Here is a 22,907-nt window from a genome sequence, read left to right on the forward strand (position 1 = left end):
GAGAGAGAAACTGTATTTCTAGAGTAGAACAAAGAGAAGAGTTAAGCAGAAAGCCATGGTGGGGAAACTGGAGAATTCCATTTGGCCTTCATGGGGTTTTCCAGAACATTAAGTGTAGGTGTCCTTCAAGGCCAAGTGTGGTTGAATTTTAGATCCTTCACCATTTTGTATTTGTGAGAGATGGTGAGTGTTTTCGGTTGGAAGTATACTTTGAGGGAAGTCAGAAAAAGATGGGTAGGGAGGGAGGGACAGGAAGAGGCTTCACAGAGATTGGGAGGTGAAATGAAGTGCTTTTTCACATATCCCTTAACTTAGTCCTAAAATGAACCAAGGAGATGGGTATCTCCCTCCGCACATACCTCCTTTTCTTTTCTTCTCTCTTTTAATAAGAGTTGTAGGCTCTGACAAGTCTCATCTGTTGCCCTGGTTTCACTTACCATTTGACTGTTTGGGTAACTACCAAATATGTGTCTCTGACCTAGACTTGTTCTCTGAAGCTCCACTCTCATGTATCCACCTCAGTGTTCACAGGTACCTCAAACATATGTCCAAAATTACTTACCTCTTTGATTAGAAGAATGTGTATAGGAGACAAGGTTTAATCTAGGAAAAGGCAGCAGCACTGGAAATTGTGGAAGTAATCTCATTGCTTAACCCGAATTTGCATCCATTGCAGCTGCAGAGCCTTATGGATCAATCCAGGGTTCTTTGGAGGTTCCCTTGGGCTGTGCTCACTTTCATTTTTGGCTCAGAGTTTCCATGTGACTGGTCTTGCTGGAGAGTCTTGGCCCAGGTTTAGTCCCAGCCCAGGTGAAGGGCTCTTGATAAGGAAGTATTTGAGGCAGCTCACCCTCCAGCTTCCCTAACTGGTATAAACCCGTAAAATTAGGTTTTTAGTTCCCAGGTTCTGGGGTCCACTGCCTAGCAAACAGCACTGTTCTTTTCTTATCCCTTAGTCCCAAGGAGGGATTCACCCATGCTTAGGGCTTGTTGCAGAGTGACCCGACCAGGCCTCTCCCTTGTCCTGCGTATTTTGGGGAGTACTGAAGAGCAGTCAAGTCCCATGTGTCTTCTGCACAAGCAGAATAAACACTTGACAGCAGCCCTGGCTTTATCTTTTCCACTTCTGACACCAGAAGTGGGTGCATGACACTGTGTCATTTTGGGGGGCTCTTCATACTCTGTGCATCAGAGCCGTGGGGAGTGGGCAGAGTGCTACAGGGATTCTGCATGACAATTGCAAGTTGAATTCCAGGAAGATGCAATTTATTGCAAAAAAAAAAGAGAAGTTAAGTAAAAAGTTCACAAGTGTTCCCAGACTCTTCTAACACCTCATTATTTAAAAGTCAGTTTTATCTTAAAAACTTGCCTTGGCTTGGTGAATGAAGTAAGGGAACATTTTGTGTCGTTGCACCAAAAGTCAGTGGCCATACAAGCGCATCATGGAGACAGAGCAATTCAGGTATGAGAGAAGGGGAGAGTAGGAAGGGTTATCAGATCTATAGGCCACTCCATATCTGTATCCAGAAAGCCGGTTTGTTGCCGGCCTGAAGGTCCAGCTTCCTCTTTTATTCTTTTTCTTTTAAAAGGGAACTTTATTTTACTTATTTATTTATTTTTGGCTGTGTTGGGTCTTCGTTGCTGCATAGGCTTTCTCTCGCTGTGGCGAGCGGGGGCTACTCTTCGTTGTGGTGTGTGGGCTTCTCATTGCGGTGGCTTCTCTTGTTGCGGAACACGGGCTCTAGGCGTGCGGGTTTCAGTAGTTGTGGCTCGCAGGCTCAGTGGTTGTGGTGCACAGGCTTAGTTGTTCCATGGCATGTGGGATCTTCCCGGACCAGGGCGCGAACCCGTGTCCCTTGCATTGGGGGGCAGATTCTTAACCACTGCACCACCAGGGAAGCCCTCTGTTTATTCTTTGAGAACGTAAAAAAAGGAACAAAGTATCAGCTGCTTTTTAACCACTGATCTTGATTTTGAAAATCATAGAATAACAGATTTACTCTTTCCGTGCTTAAAATCATTACGTGATTTATCAGTGACATAACTGCAAACATATGATGACTTAACGCAAAAAAGTTCTATGTAAACGAATAATTGCAAACTGTATATAAAGGAACAAGATACAGTGTAGAACTTTAGAATCTTTCAGCATCCACTTGTCCCCATATATCAACCTGCTAAAAAAAAACCCCAGGGCTTCCCTGGTGGCTCAGTGGTTGAGAGTCCGCCTGCCGATGCAGGGGACACGGGTTCGAGCCCTGGTCTGGGAGGATCCCACATGCCGCGGAGCGACTGGGCCCGTGAGCCACGGCTGCTGAGCCTGCGCGTCTGGAGCCTGTGCCCCGCAACAGGAGAGGCCACGACAGTGAAAGGCCCGTGCACCGTGATGAAGAGAGGCCCCCGCTTGCCGCAACTAGAGAAAGCCCTCACACAGAAACGAAGACCCAACACAGCCAAAAATAAATTAAAAAAAAAAAAAACAAAAAAACCAAAATTCAACCGGGTAAATCTGAAGATCTAATTGGCTTTATTAGGCAATTTATGAATTGGGGCAGCATCCCTTCTAGCAACTAGAAGGGGCCTCAGAGGGTTTGTACCAAATGGAAGGTTTTTATAGGAGTAAGGGTGGGGCAAGGGATCTGTTAGCGAAAGAAAAGAAAAGGATTGTTTTTAGGCTAGGACATCATCTTTTTTGGGGGAAGGGAACTGGTAAGGATTTTATCATATGGATAACCTCTTCTTCCTCTGGGGGATGGCGGGGGCCCCTATGACAGATTACCTCATTAGTAGACAATTCCAAACTTGTTGGTTAAGATTACTTTTCTGGTGAAGGTCGAAACTACAGTTAGGTATTAAACCTAGGTTTGGTATCATGGGCTTTAGCAAAAGTGGGCTTATGGTTTTTCTCTTCAACACATCCCTCCCCCAAACCTCCTCTTAGTTGTGTATTTTTTTTCATCTCAGTGAATGTGGTGCCACTGTCTACCCAGGTATCCAAGCCAGAAGCCTGGGGGTCTTTTAGTGATCTCCACCTGGATTGCTCAGCAACTTGCTAGCTGATCCCCCAGACTCCAGTCTTGTCCTCCTGTAGCCCGTTCTGCACACTGCAGTTGTTCTTGAACCCAAGCTCATGTGCCTGACGCACAGTGAGGCCCAACAGATGGAAATGTCCGAGTTTGGAGCAGAAGAAGGTTTATTGACTGGGAGGGCACAGATGGAGAAGATGGGAGATGTAGGCTTGTCTCAGATCCATCTTCCTGGCTGGACATGGTTTTTAAAGGCAACGTTTGGGCTGAGGGTTGCAGGGAGCATGACTTTCTTCTGATTGGTTGGTGGTGAAGTAACAGGGTGGTTTTTCATGAGTCTTAATCATCAACTTTCTGGTTCCAACCAGTCTGGGCTCTGTGTGCTTGTGGTCAGCTTGTAGTCACTATCCTCCACTTGGGAGGAGGGGGCTGTCTTAGTTCCTGCAGAACAACTCAAAGATTTGTGTCAGATTGTTCTGTATATCCCTGGAGGAGGAGCTAGGACTCTCTATTGTTTCTTGACCGTTTTCCCTTTGTTTCAGCCTTCCATCACTTCTCTAATTAGTAATTGCTTGAATCTGCTCTTTGGAACTCGGGGAAGGTCGGAGAGACTAAAGCCTTTTCTACAAACCAGAAACAGGGGACAGAAGGGCTTTTGTAGGGACTTCCCTGGTGGACCAGTGGTTAAGAATCCGCCTTCCAATGCTGGGGACACGGGTTTGAGCCCTGGTCCGGGAAGATCCCACATGCTGCAGAGCAGCTAAGCCCGTGCACTGCAACTACTCAGCCTGCGCTCTAGAGCCCATGAGCCACAACTACTGAGCCTGTGAGCCACACCTACTGAAACCCGTGCGCCTAGAGCTCGTGCTCCGCAGCAAGAGAAGCCACAGCAATGAGAAGCCCGCGCACCGCAATGAAGAGTAGCCCCCGCTCACTGCAACTAGAGAAAGCCCGTGCGCAGCAACGAAGACCCAACGCGGCCAAAATACATAAATTTATTAAAAAAAAAAAAGTTTTTTTTATCTGGGAGGGCCCTGAAGGGTCCTGCTTGGTTTCAGTCCCGCCTTTTATGTGATACTCTTCAATCCTGAGGGCAACAGAGTCAGGTCAAGAAAGAGAATAAAGTTTCAGATAGAGAGAGAGGCTAATCACAAACTTGGCAGGGGAACTTGGTTTTAGGGGCATTTGGTTTCACAGTCACAATGAAATTTCTAATTTATAGCTGTTGCCCTTATCCAAAGTCAAAAATCCTTTGTTTAGTTCCACGACCCTCCATGACCAGACCTTTGCCTGCCTCTGCAGCCTCACACCTCTTCATGTCCGCGGTGCCATTCTGCACTCCAGCCTCACTGACTTGCTTTCAATTCTTTGAGTGTATTGTGTTCTGTATTTCTTGTGGACCTCAGCACAGGTATGCCGTCTACTTAGAACCCTGTCCTTTCTTTTCGTTCTCTTGGCTGCTTCCTCATCCTTTCGGTCTTAACTTCAGTGCTGTTTCCCTGGGAAAAGCATCCTTGGCTTGCCAGACAGGGGTCATGCTCCTGCTGTGTTCTATAAATTCCATTTCCTCTCCCTTGGTTTGTGACATACTTTATAATGATTTTTTGTGTGATGCTCTTTCCCCCAAAGTCGCAGTATTGGAAATGTATCTCTCCTTCTCTCCATTAATATCCCTAGTGCTTGGAAGGTAGGAGGTTTTCAATAACTTTTTGTTGAATAAATGAATAGGTGGGGTCTGGTGGAAAGGGGAAAATATGTGCAGAATGTGTTTGCAAGAAAGGAGGGATGGGAGTGGGGGTGGAAGAGATTAAAAAAGCAGTGAGTAAGGGTAGGGTCCCTAAGTAGGACCAGACAGAGGAGGCCCAGTGAGGGAAACTAACACGTGGCAGAGAAGAGCAGAGAGCTTTGGGGAGGGGATCCTAAATAATACAGTACTCTAGCCTGACCTTTTGAATAATGTCTGATTTCTAATATGTGTTTGTAGCAGCCGAAATGAGAAAAGCTCAGTTGTTTAGGATGATCGCTGGAGCAACTTGTAGGAAGCAAGGAAAGTGTCCTCATTGTAGAGCATGGTGGGCAGCCACTGTAGCGTTTCTAAACAGGAGAATATGACCATACACTGAGCTGATAAGGAAGGTAGTTTTTGTAGCATTGTCTAGTATAAACTGTCATAAACTCTACTGTAAGAAGTTTAGTGGTTTATACTTAAGATTTTTGGATATGGATAGGGGGGAAATATAAATTCTGTTGAAAAAGCTATAGAATATTGGATTACCGATGGTTGGAATTTTGGAAGTAAAGTGCAGTGAAATACTGAGCATCTGAGAGGTTATCTGCAAGAGCAGGAGCTCAGGGTGTTGGACAAAGAGAGAGCATTTACCACACTGTTTGTAATGGCTCCCGGAAGTCCAATTTGAGACCTCTCGTTATTAGAAGGAGTAAATTACAATTGAAACATATTAAGTATTTTAAAGTGCTTTAGCAAGCTGCATTTAAAAAGTGCTTATTATAGAAAAATACCTAAGGATAACCAAAGATGTTACTGTCTTGCTCTTATTTTTTTTCTAGCCCTATTTGTATACATAGTTAAGGTCATGCAGTATGAACAGTTTTTAAAATCTACCTTTGTTTATTTAATATTATAAGTGTTTCCTCATGTTCTTAAAACCTGTTGTTAACAGCATTTTAAATGATTGCATTTTTTTTTTTTTTGGTCATTTGGAAATGCTATAACTTCTCTATTTGCCAGGTATTAATTTACTGCGTTTCCAGTTTTCTTAAAACTAATACAAGGCTGAACAGTGAACATCTTTGTGCTTAAAGGTCTTTTTCTTCACTTTATTTCCTTAGTTGAGCCTAGTTCAGTGGTTCTCAGACTGGAGTAGTGCATCAGCATCACCTGGAAGGCATGTTGAACACAGATGGCTGGGCCCTGCACCTGGAATTTCCCATTGAGGGGGACCGGGATGGGAAACAAGTTCCCAGGCAGTGACTGCTTGTAGCGAGCACTCTTTGAGAACAGCTGGCCTCTATTGTTGACAGTGAAACTATAGAATTGAGGTTAAGTTTCTCAGTGGCAGTGATTATGATCTTGAATGAAACTGAGTCTGTGTACCAGCCTGTATCAGGGAAGTCGAAGAGCTAAAGGATTGTATCAGCATTGAGAATTTGAGCAAACGAGTGCTGTTTTGTGCAAGGTTCTGTGCCAGGTGTTGTGAGGTAAGAATACTGTGATTTTAAAACAGCTCATTTTTGGCCATTTTACAGTCTATTTGTGAGATAAGACAAATACAACTAAAAAATGCCAGAAAAAAAGGTGTAAACAGAAAGCTTCAGAATTCAGAGGGAGGCATGGTCATGTTTGATTGACATGTCAAAATGTAGGAGGCCAAGAAGTGGAAGGTGCAGGAAGAGGTAGGCTATTTTTAAGCAGTTTCAAAAGTTGAAATCAATAAAGCGTGGGGTTTTCAGCCAGACTGGCCCCAGTTCATATCCTAGTACTGTGCTTCGTTAGCTTTGTGATACTATTCTCTCCGAGTCTGTTTCTTCATTTGTAAAATGGGGAAAATACCCCAAGGTGTTTGTGTAGATAACATAGAACACCTAGTATGGTGTCTTGTGGGAAACAAAACACTCAAAAATTGTTGAATAAATGATAAGCTGCTTGAAGATTTTTCATTGGTGCCTCAAAGCATTGTAATTAGCAAGGCCAAATCACCAATAAACATCCATTGGCATAAAAGAGATTGATGCCTTCTGAAACAGCTTTCCTCTGGATTAAAATTAAAAGGAAATTTTTGTTAACAGAAAATGGGTGGTACCCAGCAAGTGTGAAATTTGCTACCACTTTAATCTTATCTTGAGTTAGAGCCTTGAGTGGACTTTGATTAAATTGCTTTAACCATATAGTAGTGTGTCTCTTCACATTTGCTTGAGTATTGTGTGACAGTGGGGCATTTTTCCTTCTTTGACCACTCTGTATAAATTGGCCTTTCCCACTGCTTCTCTGCTGTCCTGTTCTCACACCATGGCACTGACGTGGATTTTCTTTTGCATTGTCCGTCTCTCCCACTAAAATGAGTGCTGCTTTAGGCAAGGACTTGGCTGTGTTGAGTGCTGTATCTCAGTACTTAGACCAGGGCCTGGCACACAGCAGTGAATGAACGGATGAAAGAGCCAATTGAGGATATTCAGGGGAAGAGGACGGTGAAAAGTATTGGGTGGATTCTTTCTTTTAAAAATGGTTTTGTGAGCATATTTAACTGCAGTAGCAACACACTTGTATTTTAAGCTCCTGCTGCTATATTTTGAGGACATTCTAAGTCCAGTGGAATGATTTTGAATACCATTGCTTCTCCAGTGATATTTGCTGAGAGAAAAGGAAAGCATCAGCTCAAATATTTTTAGACAGTTTTTACAGGGACTTAAGTCACCAAAATTGTCTTCCAAAATCCTCCTGATTGTAGGAGAGACAGCTGAGTTGCTGTTGATAAAGAGTGACTTATGGGGGTAGCATATACTCTATAGTGTTTTCTCTTGCTCTATACCAAATAAAAACTTATTTGTGCTTGTTCTATCTTTGGGGCAGTCCATCTTTGCTTTTCCTGGGTTCCAAGTCAGCCTGGTAAAATAATTAATGTTTTTCTTTTTCTAGGGATTGGTTTGGTCTTACCACTTATACTTCCTGCTGTCTGGTGGATTGATATTCTGCTGTGTCTGTTGAGGGCAACAATGATAGGGATATTACCACTTCTTTGCTCTCTAATTTGGAATATGTGGTTTTTCTATAAAAGATTTTCTGTAAAAGATTTACTTTCCCAGTTTGGTTTCCTCAGACCATTAATACATTTGTTGCTCTTTGTTACTGTACATCAACTGATAAGGAATTGATGTAGCCCAAGTGGGCAGGTCAAGTTGGCAGGCTCGATCTTAAAAATTCTAACCATACAAGCCAGAAATGCCTTGAATTTAGAAGTTAGTTCACTGCATACTGTGATACTCTCTGAGATATCAAAATTATTAGCATCTAATATGAACATGGACTCATGTTCACATTTCCCTGATTGTCACAGATATCTTTCCACAACTGATTTGCTTGGCCTAGGATCCAAAATGGCTCACACACTGGCTTGCTTGCTGTATTCTTAAGTCCTTCTGTCTCCACCTCCCTTCTTTCTCATGCCATTTGTTTCGTGGAGAAATTGGGTCATTTGTTTTGCAGGAATGGAACATTTTGGGTGTGGCTGATTACTTCCTAAAGTTGTTATTTAATTTGGCAACCTCTAATCCCTTTTTGTCTTAAAAACTGGTGTGTGTGTGTGTGTGTGTGTGTGTGTGTGTGTGTGTATGTGTGTGTTTGGTTAAGAGTATTTTGTAGGTCGTGCTGGGGCATTACATCAGGAAGAGTTTGTTGTCTGACTCATTTTAATGATATTACAATTGATTAGTAGGTTTAGATGTTAATAACCTTTTTACCTTTATTTCAGAAAAGCTTGATTCTTTGCTCTCAGACTACGATATCCTCTCTTTATCGAATATCCAACAGCACTCTGTAAGAAAAAGGGATCTACAGGCTTCAACACACTTAGAAACACTACTAATTTTTTCAGCCTTGAAAAGGTAATTTGAATTATTCATAGAATAATGTTGGGGCAATGAGGAACTTGGTTTGGTAAAAGCAGAAAAATTGGAGTGTCTAATTAAATCTTAGAAGTTACATTTTAAAGATTTGTAATATAATTATAGTCTGTCATGGTTCTTATAATGGTGTAGTGCTTATTCTAAGATTCGTATAATGACTGTTTTTTAACAAGTAGATGTGTATTCCAAAGGAATTAATGATGGTATATTTATTTATTTTTTGGAATTCTAACAAAGAATTTTAATTAATTGAATGATTATAATACTTTTGTGCTACTTTAGAATTGTCCACCTTCTACTAAGTACTGTCTTAATTTTATATATGAAGACACTGAGCTTTAGAGATAAAGGATTTGTTTAGGACTCCACAGCCTAGTGGTGAGCTGGGTATCTTTCCACATTGAATTGCTCTTATGTCATAGCACAAACTGATAGTTGTGATCTATTTGGGCATTAATTTTAATATCTCATGTTTTGCAGATGTAAATGTGTTAGATAATAACAGGCCTCTTTCTAAAGTGTTTTTAGGGAGCTTTACTAATATCAAATAACAAACATTGGGAGCATATAAATGGGCTTTTTCTTTACACATAGGGTAAGCCTTCTCCAACACATATATAAAAGTAATATATGCACCTGATTTAAAAAACAAACTACAGAGGGACTTCCCTGGTGGCCCAGTGGTTAAGACTCCACGCTTCCACTGCAGGGGGCACAGGTTTGATCCCTGGTCAGGGAACTAAGATCCTGCATGCTGTGTGGCGTGGCAAAAAACAAAACAAACTATAGAGGGTGTGAGAAGTTTTTACTTCCCAGACCCAGAAAGTTTCCTGTATAAACTTCCAAAAGATTTTAATGCATATTTTTTGCATATAGATCTATATATATGTAGGTGATACAGATAACATAGATTTACCTCATTTTTAACAGCTGCATAAATTTTCCTATTGCATAAAATTATGACAGTTTGTTGAGTAGTACCGTACAGATGGATACTGTTTAATCAAAGTGATTTTTTTTCCTGTAACAAAGTGCTCCAGTGAATATCTTTATGCATTTACCATATCTAGGTATTTTTATAGGATACATTCTTAAAAGGTGAATTACTGTACTGGATCAAGGGTATACATATTATAAATGTTTATGGATGTTGACATGTTTCCTCCTAAAGACATTAGACCAATTTATTCTTCTGGCAACAGTGTGTGAGTTTACCTCCTTCTTGTTATCCTTTTGCCAATACTAGGTTTTATCAGCCTTTGACTTTTCTTGCTCTGAAAGGGGATGGCACCTCACAAATGTTTTGATTTTAATTTTGTGTAAAATTGATCATCTTTTCATGTGTTTATAAGTTATTTTTCTGTCTGCCTTTTCGTATCCGTTTACCATTTTTCTATTGGGTTTATCCTTTGTGTTACTGAATTGTAGTAGTGCTTGGTATTAAGGAAATGAATCCATCATCACATGTGTTACTGATATTTTATGCAAATATTTTTACTATATCTTTTTATTTTTCCTAGTTATTGCCATCATCCTTAGATTATTTTTGTTTTTGTTTTTGTTTTTTGCGGTACGCGGGCCTCTCACTGTTGCGGCCTTTACCGTTGCGGAGCACAGCCTCCGGACGCGCAGGCTCAGTGGCCGTGGCTCACGGGCCCAGCCGCTCCGCGGCACGAATCCGTGTCCCCTGCATCGGCAGGAGGACTCTCAACCACTGCGCCACCAGGGAAGATTATTTTTGAATGATTTCTTTTTGTTGGATTTTATGTCAAAATATTGCAGTATAGGTTATCTAGTTTCACCTATAGCAAATTTGAGCAGAGTGGTGATATTAATAATAGCTGTAGTTTATCAGGTATTTACTTCAGTAGGCACTTTACATATATTATCTCTAATTCTCACCATACTTTGCATAGAAGTCTTTGTTACTCCCTTTTTGAAGGCAAAGAAAAACTGAAGCTCAGAGAGGTTAGGTAAGTTGCCCAAAGTCACTCAGCTAGAAAGTGGAAGTTAAAGGGTTTGAACACAAGTCTGACTTCCAAAACTTGTGTTATTTCTGCTATGCTGATGAAGAGTTTGACAAAGGAGTGGAGACGTAGCAGCAAGAAATGAGTAGGAGCAAAGGAGGACGGGAGAAGACTTTAAAATGATATGAACTCAAAGTTTAGTTTTCTGGGTTTCTTTTGAAGTTAGACTTGAGGTAGCCTGTAGAATCCTTACTCTAGGGTCAGACACTGCCATAGCCTAACATACTTCTCTTTCGTGTTTCATAGATGCCATTGATTCATTAAGGAAATGTTAAACAACATCTCCTTATCTTCCCTCTGTGTAAGGAAGCAGAGAAATTTAAATTTTCATCTTAAATGTTTAACAGGAAATGTATCTAACAATATATGAGAACTTTGTACCGGGTACTTTAAAGTAGTTAATTTCATTTAACCCTCAAAACTCTTCAGTTAGTAGTTGGTATTACTTCCACTTATAGATGAAGATAAATTAGGTTCAGAAGTTAAGGCCGAGATCAAACAGCAAGTCGGTGGTGGAGGCGGGATTTGAGTCAGGTATGTCAGAATCCAAAGCCCATACCCTTTCTTTTCTGTTATACTGTGTTATTGAAGCTTAAAAGAAAAAAAAAATGGGATACTTGAAATGATCAAATTGTAGAGGGCTGAACTGCCTATATGAAGCCACTCATTATTTGATGGTGATGGTAAATGAGATGTTCTGTTTTTAGATGGTAGATGAAAGCAAAATAATTTAAGATCATAACATTAAATTTTGATGTGATTATTAATGGTTGAAAAAGCATGGAAACACTGAGAGATTGTATGATGAGTTAAAGAGTAATCTTATGGGGAAAAAAAACTTTGAAATTTACCCAGAAGTTATAGTCCCTCTTTTTTATAAATCAAGAAATAGTATTACTATTAAAGTAATGAGGGCGGTGGCGGCGGAGGCCGGAGGCTCCCGGCTCGCTGGCCCCGGAGCAGAGTGGAGGATGCAGCAGCCGCAGGGGCAGCCGCAGTCGCAGGGGCAGCAGCCGGGGGGCCAGGGAGTGGCACCGGGGGCCGGACCAGGGGGTGGGTCCGGGGCGGGGGCCCTGCCCGAGTCCACCTTTCACTGCGGCCACGAGCGCTTCCGCCTTGCCAGCGCCTGCCTGGACGAGCTGAGCTGCGAGTTCCTGCTGGCTGGGGCCGAACCGCCTGAACCGCATCTCCCCCCACGGGGGTCAGTGCCTGGGGATCCCGTCTGCATCCACTGCAACATCATGGAGTCGTACCCTGCTGTGCCCCCATCTGGTCAGTGGAGTCCGATGACCCTAACTTGGCTGCTGATCACTATGAAATGAAAGAAGAGCCAGCTGAGGGCAAGAAGTCTGAAGGTGACGACATCGGAAAAGAAGACTTGGCCATACCAGAGAAAATTTAAAAGAACCGGAGGCAAGATTACTTAAATGGTGCGGTGTCTGTCTCGGTGCAGGCTACTGACCGGCTGATGAAGGAGCTCAGGGATATATACCCATCACAGAGTTTCAGAGGTGGAAACTATGCAGTCGAACTCGTGAATGACAGTCTGTATGATTGGAATGTCAGACTCCTCAAAGCTGACCAGGACAGCACTTTGCACAATGATCTCCAGATCCTCAAAGAGAAAAAAGGAGCTGACTTCATTCTACTTAACTTTTCTTTTAAAGATAACTTTGCCTTTGAGGCGCCGTTTGTCAGGGTTGTGTCTCCAGTCCTCTCCTGGGGGTATGTTCTGGGCGGAGGTGCCATCTGCATGGAACTTCTCACCAAGCAGGGCTGGAGCAGTGAATAGAGTCAGTGATCATGAAGATCAGTGCCACACTGGTGAAGGGAAAAGCACGAGTGCAGTTTGGAGCCAGCAAATCTCAATACAGCCTAACAAGAGCACAGCAGTCCTACAAGTCCTTGGTGCAGATCCATGAAGAAAACGGCTAGTACACACCCCTGAAGGAAGATGGCTAACCCGGGAGTGCCATCCCCTTCCTCCTTCCCTAGGCACCACTGGACCAATTACCTTTGAATGCTGTATTTGGATCTCACGCTGCCTCTGTGGTTCCCTCCCTCATTTTTCCTGGACGTAATAGCTCTGCCTATTGCAGGACAATGATGGCTATTCTAAATGCTAAGAAAAAGAAAACAAAAACCACAGAACTGTTTCAAGTACTCAAGACTGACTTACAGACCAACCAACCACCTGGCTGGAGCCCTTGCTAGCAGGCATTCTTAAAAGAAACTTTTAAGCCTCCTTATATTGCTGGAAACTCAGCTGTGCTCCAGCCTAGAGCCTCCTTACCTATGCTTTGGTAAGGATTTTTAATTTATTTTCTCTTATTTCATGTACACTGCTTTTTTGGGTTACAGTGTATGATGGGTGTATATGAAAAAAAAATGTATCTTTGGGAAAACAATTACAGTTTGTTAATTTGAAAAAAATAATACAAATATTGTTTTAATACTATTTTGATAATGTTATAATTTTTTTGGAAAAAGTTATACCTATTATATATCACTTATATGTGGAATCTAAAAATTAGTACAAGTGAACTCACTTGGAAAACAGAAACAGACTCACAGATGTAGAAAACAAACTTATGGTTACCAAAGAGGAAGGGGGTGGATAAATTGGGATTATGGGATTTACAGAATGCACACTACTGTATATAAAATAAAAGATTTATGTGTATCACAGGGAACTATATTCAATATCTTATAATAAACTATAATGGAAAAGAATAGGGGAAAAATATAGATGTATACATATATATATTGATATATAACTGAATCACTTTGCTGTGTACCTGAAACTAACACAATATTGTAAATAAACTATACTTCAATAAAAAAAGAAAAGAAATATACACAGGAACCTAGGAAGAGATGAATTCCCAGGCCTCAGGAGAAACAGAAACTGGAGGGTGTTTATGCCCCTTTGACCTGGTGGTCCACTGTGAAAATGACTGCTGTAGACTGTGTGTGTCCCCACAAATGCATCTGTTGAAATCTTAACCCCCAATGCAATGGTGTTAGGAGGCGGGGCCTCTGGGAGGTGATTAGGTCATGAGGGTGAAACCCTCACGAATGAGATTAGTGCCTTTTTAAAAGAGGCTGCAGGGACTTGCCTGGTGGTCCAGTGGTTAAGATTCCACACTTCTACTGCAGGGGGCATGGGTTCGATCCCCAGTCAGGGAGCTAAGATCCCATATGCCATGTGGCCAAAAAATAAAATAAAATAAAACATGAAATAAAAGAGGCCCCAGAGAACTCCTTCATCCCTTCTGCCATGTGAGGACACAGTGAGAAGGTAGCTGTCTCTGAACCAGGAAGTGGGTTCTCACCAGACACTGAATCTGCCAGCACCCTGATCCTGGCCTTCCCAGCCTCCAGAACCACGAGAAATGAAATTCTGTTGTTACGAAACAAACAAGCAAACAAAAAGTGAAATATCTCAAAATATTTGAAGAGGGCTAGAACTGATAAAGAAATGAAAGTGGGGACTTCCCTGGTGTTACAGTGGTTAAGAATCCGTCTGCCAGTGCAAGGGACATGGGTTCGAGCCCTGGTCTGGGAAGATCCCACATGCTGCAGAGCAGTTAAGCCCGAGCACCACAACTGCTGAGCCTACGCTCTAGAGCCCGCGAGCCGCGACTACTGAAGCCCGCGTGCGCCTAGAGCCCATGCTCTGCAACAAGAGAAGCCACCGCAGTGAGAAGCCTGTGCTCTGCAATGAAGAGTAGCCCCAGCTCGCCATAGCTAGAGAAAGCCTGCGTGCAGCAATGCAGACCCAATGTAGCCACAAAGAAAGAGGGAGGAAGGAAGGAGAGAGATATATACCCAGCTAAATGGACCATTAAAAATAGATATGATGGGGACTTACCTGGTGGTCCAGTGGTTCAGAATCCACCTTCCATTTCAGGGGACGCAGGTTTGATCCCTGGTCGGGGAACTAAGATCCCATATGCTGCGGGGCAACTGAGCCTGCGCGCCGCAACTACTGAGCCTGCGTGCTGCAACTAAGACCTAACGCAGCCAAAAATAAATAAAACACTATAAAAAAAATAGATAAAAGGTACAGACTTCCAGTTATAACATACATGTTATGAGGATGTAATGATGTATAGCATGGTGACTATAGTTAATAATACTGTACTACATATTTGAAAGTTAGACCTTAAAAGAGTAGATCTTAAAAGTTCTCATCACGAGAAAAAAAACTGTGCGGTGATGGATGTTAACTAGACTTATTGTGGTGATCATTTTACAGTATATACCCCAGAAAAAGATACGAAAATAATGATAATTCAGACTGATTAACACCAGTTTGTAGTCACTGTAAATCCTTAAAAGTCAGAAAGATAAATTGCTAAAGGAAATCTGTAAGTACACGATTTCACCTAATTTGGGAAGGATAAAGTAAACTATAAGTTCTGACTGACATATCCTGTTGGAGGTTTTATAGCTCAAAGGTGAAGATTGGAAACTCAAAAAACAGGAATTTTACCAACACTTGGTCCTTTTCTTTACGACATAGAAGATTAATGTAGAAAATGAAGGGTGCAATTCTAGTGATTTTCCTGGAAAGAACATTAAGCAAAAGTAGTATTGAGACTCCTAGAGAGTCTAAAACTAACTAATAAGGCATTCATAAGAGGGATGCTCTTTTTGGTGGTGGTGGTTGTTCTGTTTTCTTGTGTTTGTTTTTGGCCGTGCCACCCGGCTCGCAGGATCTTGGTTCCCCAACCAGGGATCGAACCCGCGCCCTTGGCAGTGAAAGCACAGAGTCCTAACCACTGGGAATTCCCAGGAGGGATGCTTTTCTTTTCAAAGTTCTCAGCATAACTGACAGGGCAAAAAAATCCTAACTGTGTGTGGGAAGGTACGTTTTAAGGTAGCAGGAGAAAATGTTCCAAGGTTTTCTGAGATTATGTTCTATTGTGTCTCCTTCCCAATGACCATTAAAAAAAACCACAAACAAACTGAAGTTACCTTGTTATGCTCAAAAAGTTAAAAAAGTGTTGCCATGGAGATAGTCCCACTCTGGATTCTTCCTGGCAGTTTTGATTTACCAAACCTGTAACATTTTATATTTTCAACACCATAGCTGACAAAATTAGTTCCTGTGGCTGAGATAAAAACCATACCTTTACTTTATCTTCGGTGTTCTTGGGTACATTGAAAGAATTTTGTAAATGATCATTGAAAATTCTTGCTCACCATGTCCAGTTTTGATGTCAGGAATGAAGCTTGTACAAGAGAGTATTTAGGGCTTCCCTGGTGGCGCAGTGGTTGAGAGTCCGCCTGCCGATGCAGGGGACACGGGTTTGTGCCCCGGTCCGGGAGGATCCCACATGCCGCGGAGCCTGCGCGTCCGGAGCCTGTGCTCCGCAAAGGGAGAAGCCACAATAGTGAGAAGTCTGCGTACCACAAAAAAAAAAAAAAAAAAAAAAAGAGTACTTAAACTAACTAAAGAACTGGAGTGTGTATTTTGACATCTTTGTTGGATACCTGATACTTATTTTCCTCATGGTAACTGTGGATTACTTTTTTCAAGGTAAGTTCTCTTTGAAGGAGAAAAGAAGCATGGCTGCTTTTAAACATGGAAAGTAGCATATTTATTAATTTTGTGCAGCAGTAAGAGCAGCTGATTGCTGGAGGCAGTGGAGTGCAGGCGTTTGAAGTAAAAGCCAGGTTCAGTGTTCAGTTCCTCTGTTTATCAGCTGTGGAACCTTGAGCATGTTGATTAATCTCAGTTTTTACTGTGTGAGGTGGAGACAGCGTACAGAGCAGCTAGCACTGAGTAGGTGTTCAATAAAAGGTATCCAGTAATATCAGTCTTCCCTAGATTTTTAAGATAAGCAGAACTCCAGCTTAAACTATCCAGTTGTGTTTCTTTATTTTTCTGAGTCTCCAGAAAAGATGAATATATAAGCTCTTTGAATCTTCCCCCCCCCCACCCACTTTTAGTTCCTTTTGGTCTGCCAAGTTCTTACAACTAAAGAAACTAGTCTGTTTTGTCTTTACCGGAGATAACAACACTCTAAGTACCTTATAACTAAGTAAAACAGTAGTTATAACTTGCATAGTACTTTGTTAATGTAAACTCATGTCAACTTTTTTCTTAAGTAAGTTTAATTAAATGAAAATTAGGCCTCTGTTTTATGTGCTTCAAGTCCAGATGCATTCTTTCTTTAGGCATTTTAAATTATACCTGACATCAAGTACTGAACGCTTTTCCCAAAACTTCAAAGTCGTGGTGGTAGATGGGAAAGATGAAAGCGAGTACCCCGTCAAATGGCAGGACTTCTTCAGTGGACATGTGGTTGGTTAGTAGGTGCTCATTTGTTTGCCTTTGTGCTTGGGTTTTAGGTGTCCAGATTGAACTAGATTGTATATTCTTTTTTGAGGGGAGGAAAAAGGGGTGTCAAAGAAGTGCTATTGTTTGTTTTATTTGAGCTTTGTAAATCTGGAAGCAGAAACATTAAAACAGGAGGAAATGGGTATTATCCAGCATGTCATACTAACTGGCTATTTTCATGATTACAACAGATTTCCTCTTAAGTCATACGAATTTAACCTTTTGTCTTCAGGGAGGGATTGTCAACTTCCCTTATGAGATTGTAAACAAGGAAGATAGGAGATAAAATAATTGACTCTGTGATCCTGTCATGTATTTATTTAAGAAAATATATTAAAGAAGCAATTGCAGTTTACTTCTGGAAAATTTTCTGCAATATGAAAAAAATGGCACTAAAATACCCAAGTGGTACAGTTCAAGACCTGTATGTTCCGAATCATGCTTTCTGCCTCCTCTTTCTTACCCCAAAGTAGGTAAAGTTATTCCAGAAGAAAATGTACCCTTGTTTGTTTTGTTCTGTAACACGCTGGATAATTCTCATAAGAGGCTTCAGGGAAAGAGGCCGATTTCAAATGACTAGAGTTGTGGCTCCTCCTTAAGAGTGAGGAAACCCAGCTGCTTGCTGGGCCTGTGTTTTTTACGTCTCCACGGTGCCTGGGCACATTCCACTCTGCAGAAGGGCTTGCTTGATTCTTATTGATAGTGCATAGTTGATTTTTTGATTTAAATATTTTTTAATAATGACTTTTTCTTCTCTTAAGGTGAGCCTGACTCTAGGGTTCTAGCCCACATAGGAGATGATGATATTACAATAAGAATCAACACAGATGGGGTGGAATATAGTATAGAGGTAAGTCTACATGTGAATACTTTTATCAGGAGCATAGATCTCTGATGTTTAGAAAGCCATTATGCAGTTGTTTTAAGAAGAAAAGGGTCTTTATACTGAACTTCTCTTCTCCTTGTATTTAAATTTTTTTTAAACCAGAAAAATAGGTGATTAAAAAAATACACATATTTTATATATCTAAGATGCTGTCATAGGATGCACTCTGTATTTTTAAGTACAATAATTGAAAGTCACATGTGAGATGGATAATGGGAAGAGGAAACGGCCTCATTTTTTCTTTATTCTTTCTCTAATAATCCTTCTCAAAGATGAAGATGAAATCTTTCCTAGATGCTCTGGAAATGCAAGATCTATAAAAGGTGATAGTTCATAGTCTTGAGAAGTTAAAAGAGGAAACTAGGAAACTCAGGCTCTGGCCATTCTTCCATTGAAATCCTAGCAGTAGAAACCAAGAGCAAACTGGCCACATTTGTGTGAGACACATGGCTGTATGTCAGATACTAGTCCAGAAAACAAAATGTTTGCTACAGATCTGTGGGTTGAAGTGTTTCTGCGTCTCTAGGAAAATGAGAATACTCTGGAACATGGACACATATTCTCTGAGGTTGCCACAGAAGGGAAACAGCTGGAGGATCCCACAGGGGATTTTTATGGCTAGGCTTGCAAGTGGCCTACATCACTTCCACCCACGTTCCAGAAACTCTTGTCTCTGACCTGCCTACAAAGGAGGCTGGGGAAGATAATCTCTTGTGCTCAGAAAGATAAAACCGTGTGGGGAATGCACAGCATTGTTTCTGCCACAGTGCACGGGTTTGCTTATTTCCTTAGGATCATCTATTAATTCTTAATCCAAAGTGGGTGCATTTAGGATCCAAGTTAATTTTGCTCAGATTCCTCACTTTTCCAAATACCCTTTGGGACAATTAGGAATTCTCTTTCCATCCGTATCTCTCGGTTTCACTAAGTACAAAAATGACCATAATTAACATTTCCCTGTGAGATGTTCACTTAAAAGTAAACTCATCAGGTTTATTGAAGTACTTTTGCATGAGATTAATAATTTTTTAAATTGAAAAAGTGGTTTATTACTTAGAAGCCCACTTCCCCCTCGCCCCAACCCTCCCAGCTCTAGGAAACCACTAATCTACTCTCTGTCTCTTTAGATTTGTCTTTTTTGTTTCTTTAGATTTGCTTGGTCATTTCCATAAAAATGCAGTCACACAGCATGTGGTCTTTTGTGTCTGGCTACTTTCATTTCGAATGTTTTCAGTGTTCATGTTATAGCATGTGTCAAGTACACCATTTCTTTTTATTGCCAAGTAATATTCTATTGTTTGGATATACCACATTTTGCTTATTCATCAGTTGGATATTAGTCTTATTTCTACTTATGTTATGAATAATGCTGCTATGAACATTTTTGAACAGGTTTTTATGTGAGCATATATTTTCATTGATCTTGGGTATATAATATACTAGGAATGGAATTGTTGGGTCATATGGTAACTCTGTTTTTAACCTTTTGAGGAACTGCCAGACTGTTTTCCATAGTGGCTGCCCTTTACATTCTCACCATTTTACAGTTACCGCATTTTATATTCCGTATTCCATTCTCACCAGCAGTAGATGAGGGTTTCTCCACATCCTTGCCAATACTTGTTGTTATATGTCTTTTTGATTACAGCCAACCTAGTGGGTATGAAGTGGTCTCCTTGAGGTTTTGATTTTCATTTCTGTGACAGGTATGGAGATACATACACACACACATATACATACACAGAATCATTTCTGTATGAGCTATCTGGTTCTGATGAGACCATTGCCCTTACAGAGAAGAACTTTGTTTTGACTAGTCAGTTTATTTAACCTGGAAATGAATGTTACCTAAAAATAGGGAAAGGATGTTGTAAGGCTTGAATATTTAGGAATTTTTATATTTTCCATCTCAGTTATATTTGTTTTCTATTTTAGCCACTTTGGAGACTAATTAATGATACTAAAGACAAAAGAGTGTTAGTTTATAAATCTGAAGATATCAAGAATGTTTCACGTTTGCAGTCTCCAAAAGTGTGTGGTTATATAAAGGCGGATAATGAAGAGTTGCTTCCAAAAGGGCTGGTAGGCAGAGAGCCACCTGATGGTAAGACTAAGAAAAATATATTTCAAATAAGAAGCAAGCATAACAGTTGTCTTCAGTGGGTGGTTGTTAATTGATAAAAAGGAACATGATTGTCAAGTAACTATAGTATTTGGCTTGAAAATAGTTTTGTTCAGAAATTTCTTGATGTTTTTTCTGTAAGAATTGAAAACACTAGAAAATAATGATGGCAATAAAGATTGGACTTTTAAAAAGATTGGGGAAAGGGGAAATTGAATAATCTGAGGGAAAATATTTTCATTTGTAGGTATTTAGAAATGACAGAATAGTACTGTGAAAAAACAATCTTCAGATAAGTTTATAAGAAATTAGTTGGTAGCAGGAGAGGTCTGTCCTGTTCAGAAAGAAGAAAATTATGTCTTGGGACAGATGAATTTAGAGTCATTTAAAGACCATCTACCCATCTTGGAGAAATATTCTGTCCTCATTTTTGAAAACTTTAGAAAAATATTACTAGCATTTTAGTATATAACTGAATTCTTAAGCAGTGTGATTATTTGATAAGAAAAAATGACCTGTTGACACAAAATAATTTTTCAAAAAAAATTTTTTTTTTGGCTGCCCTGCATGGCTTGTGGGATCTCAGTTCCCCGACCAGGGATTGAACCTGCACCCTCAGCAGTGAAAGTGCGGAGTCCTAACCACTGGACCGCCAGGGAATCCCCACTAATTTTTTAATGTTTGATTATCTGGATATTTTTACTGTTACTTTTGTTAATTTGTAGACTTCTTCTAGAAGAAAATGACACCTTCATAGCCCAGCAATAGATAGGTGATTGTTTTATTCTGTTAAGTACTTTTGCACTTTTCCTTGGTTTTGAATTCTACAATTTGAAAACCTCATATGACTTTTCACTTTTTGTCTTTCTCCAAATTGTTTTCCTGTTCAAGATACCATTAAGGATACTGAGCTCAAATAATATTTGTTTCAAAAATACAGTAGATTTAAAATGTTACTATAAAACACTCCTTGTTTTGATGAATTTTGATTTAATAGTGCATCCAAATTCATATTAGAGCTTGTTCATCGGGTGAAGAGAAGAGCTGACCCTAATCCCCTGAAGAACACGTGTAAATTATTGGTGGTAGCAGATCATCGCTTTTACAGATACATGGGCAGAGGGGAAGAGAGTACAACTACAAACTACTTGGTAAGTGTTTGATACTGGATGAGGTAATGGACAAAAAAGCTCACGTAGGTAGGCAAATTCCATTTAAGAGAAGACTGCTATAATTTGAACGTAGTGAAATGAGATCTGTTTCAGATGCTCTGTCATTCCCTAAAATATTTGAGGGCTGTCACCTGAGGTTCTTACATTATTGTATAGAGATTCTAGTTTCAAATTTTTGAAACCCCATTTTGCCTTTCAACTAAGATTTTCTGCACATCAGAATTTTTATGCATATTATGTTTAGGGAAAGTTCATAACGTAGGCCTTCCTTTATAGAAGTGAACTCTGTGAAAACATCTCTGCTATAATGGCAGTGATCCTGTTGGTGACACGTACGGATGTATGCTCCAGAGTGGGGGAAAAAAGTATTGATATTTCTATGAACTTGTGTGTATTATTTTTGCTTATATGTATATATCAGAGGAGTTGGTCAATTTGGTTTGTGTTGTACTGGTATAAAATAGCTAATTGTTGGACTATAACTGGATGAAATAGATGGGACTTTTGTGGTCATAACTATAGGGCAAAGATTTGAAGGCAGGATTACAGAAGTATTGATGCTGGATTTTTCAGCATTTACTATTGTAATTTTAAAAGTCAAGGGAATCATATTTCATTGACATTTTTTTGTCAGTATGACCTCATTCCTCGTGATAACTTGGCACTGACAGAAATGATGTTGAGGGAATAAGAGAATGCAGCTATTCATTCGTAGTGCAGAGCCCGGTGCCGCAAAGACGTCTTTCTCCTTGCCTTGCTATCCCCATTCTGTGTTTTTTTGTGCCCTTCCTCACCCTTCTTTCCCTTCCCTTCCACGTCAAGTGAATTTATTATGAGGGTAGTAGGAGTAGTGTGTGAAGTCACTATAGTTCTTGTTCCTAAGTAAGAGAGTCCTTCTTGAAAAGATGCTTTCTTAGTATGGGTTTTGTATTAGGGGCTCTTAGTTTGCTTCTTTGTTCATTACACCAAGAATATGAATATAATGAGAGGTCTGGTGTTAAAAATTGCATTTCTTGGTTTATAGTTACTATAAGCAAAAAACAATTTCTCAGATGTATCATGTGCTTCACAGCTGCCAGAACAAACCTCATTTACCCAGTTTTTGAACAATAAAACCTTCTCTTTGAGGAGCAGATTGGTAATGAGTATTCTGTTCCTATATATTCAATAGTTTGAATTGTCCTTGGCTATTGTACTGTGGCTCTTCCCTCAGTAGCTCTACCCACCTTCCCCCTCCCCACATCAGAGGACAGGAGAAAGGAGGTGTGGTGAGACCTCATTCCTCTCTCTCTGTTTCTACCTGGTCCTCGGTGCTGAACTTTGCCCAGGGAGGGTCTTGTGTAGGGTTAGCAGTATCTGTCACTGTTCCTTACCTCTTTCTGAAGAAGATGTTTTTCTGAGGTACGTGGCAAGAGATAGAATGAACAGAGTACTTATTTTTAGGAATATTTTAGGTAAATTGATTGACTTTTAACTTTCACTTCTGTAGTTGACTGGAATGGCAGGTTTTTTTTTTTTTTTTTGCGGTACACAGGCCTCTCACTGTTGTGGCCTCTCCCGTTGCGGAGCACAGGTTCCAGACGCGCAGGCTTAGCGGCCATGGGTCACGGGCCCAGCCGCTCCGCGGCATGTGGGATCTTCCTGGACCACAGCACGAACCCGTGTCCCCTGCATCGGCAGGT

The 22,907-nt window shown here is 40.7% G+C and overlaps 1 protein-coding gene and 1 pseudogene across 1 annotated transcript in view; both read left to right on the forward strand.

The window, feature by feature from the left end:
- Positions 1 to 22,907, forward strand: part of ADAM17 (ADAM metallopeptidase domain 17) — a 51,235-nt gene that overhangs the window by 2,881 nt on the left and 25,447 nt on the right. The window contains exons 2-6 of the mRNA XM_065891587.1: positions 8,513 to 8,645; positions 16,883 to 17,013; positions 17,807 to 17,895; positions 19,867 to 20,035; positions 21,071 to 21,204. Of these exons, the coding sequence (XP_065747659.1) occupies positions 8,513 to 8,645; positions 16,883 to 17,013; positions 17,807 to 17,895; positions 19,867 to 20,035; positions 21,071 to 21,204 (656 nt within the window). The remainder of the gene's footprint in view (positions 1 to 8,512; positions 8,646 to 16,882; positions 17,014 to 17,806; positions 17,896 to 19,866; positions 20,036 to 21,070; positions 21,205 to 22,907) is intronic.
- On the forward strand, positions 11,602 to 12,655 carry LOC136134105 (ubiquitin-conjugating enzyme E2 Q1 pseudogene; annotated as a pseudogene).

Source organism: Phocoena phocoena, chromosome 14 (genome assembly GCF_963924675.1).
Source record: "Phocoena phocoena chromosome 14, mPhoPho1.1, whole genome shotgun sequence".
Lineage (NCBI taxonomy): Eukaryota > Metazoa > Chordata > Mammalia > Artiodactyla > Phocoenidae > Phocoena > Phocoena phocoena.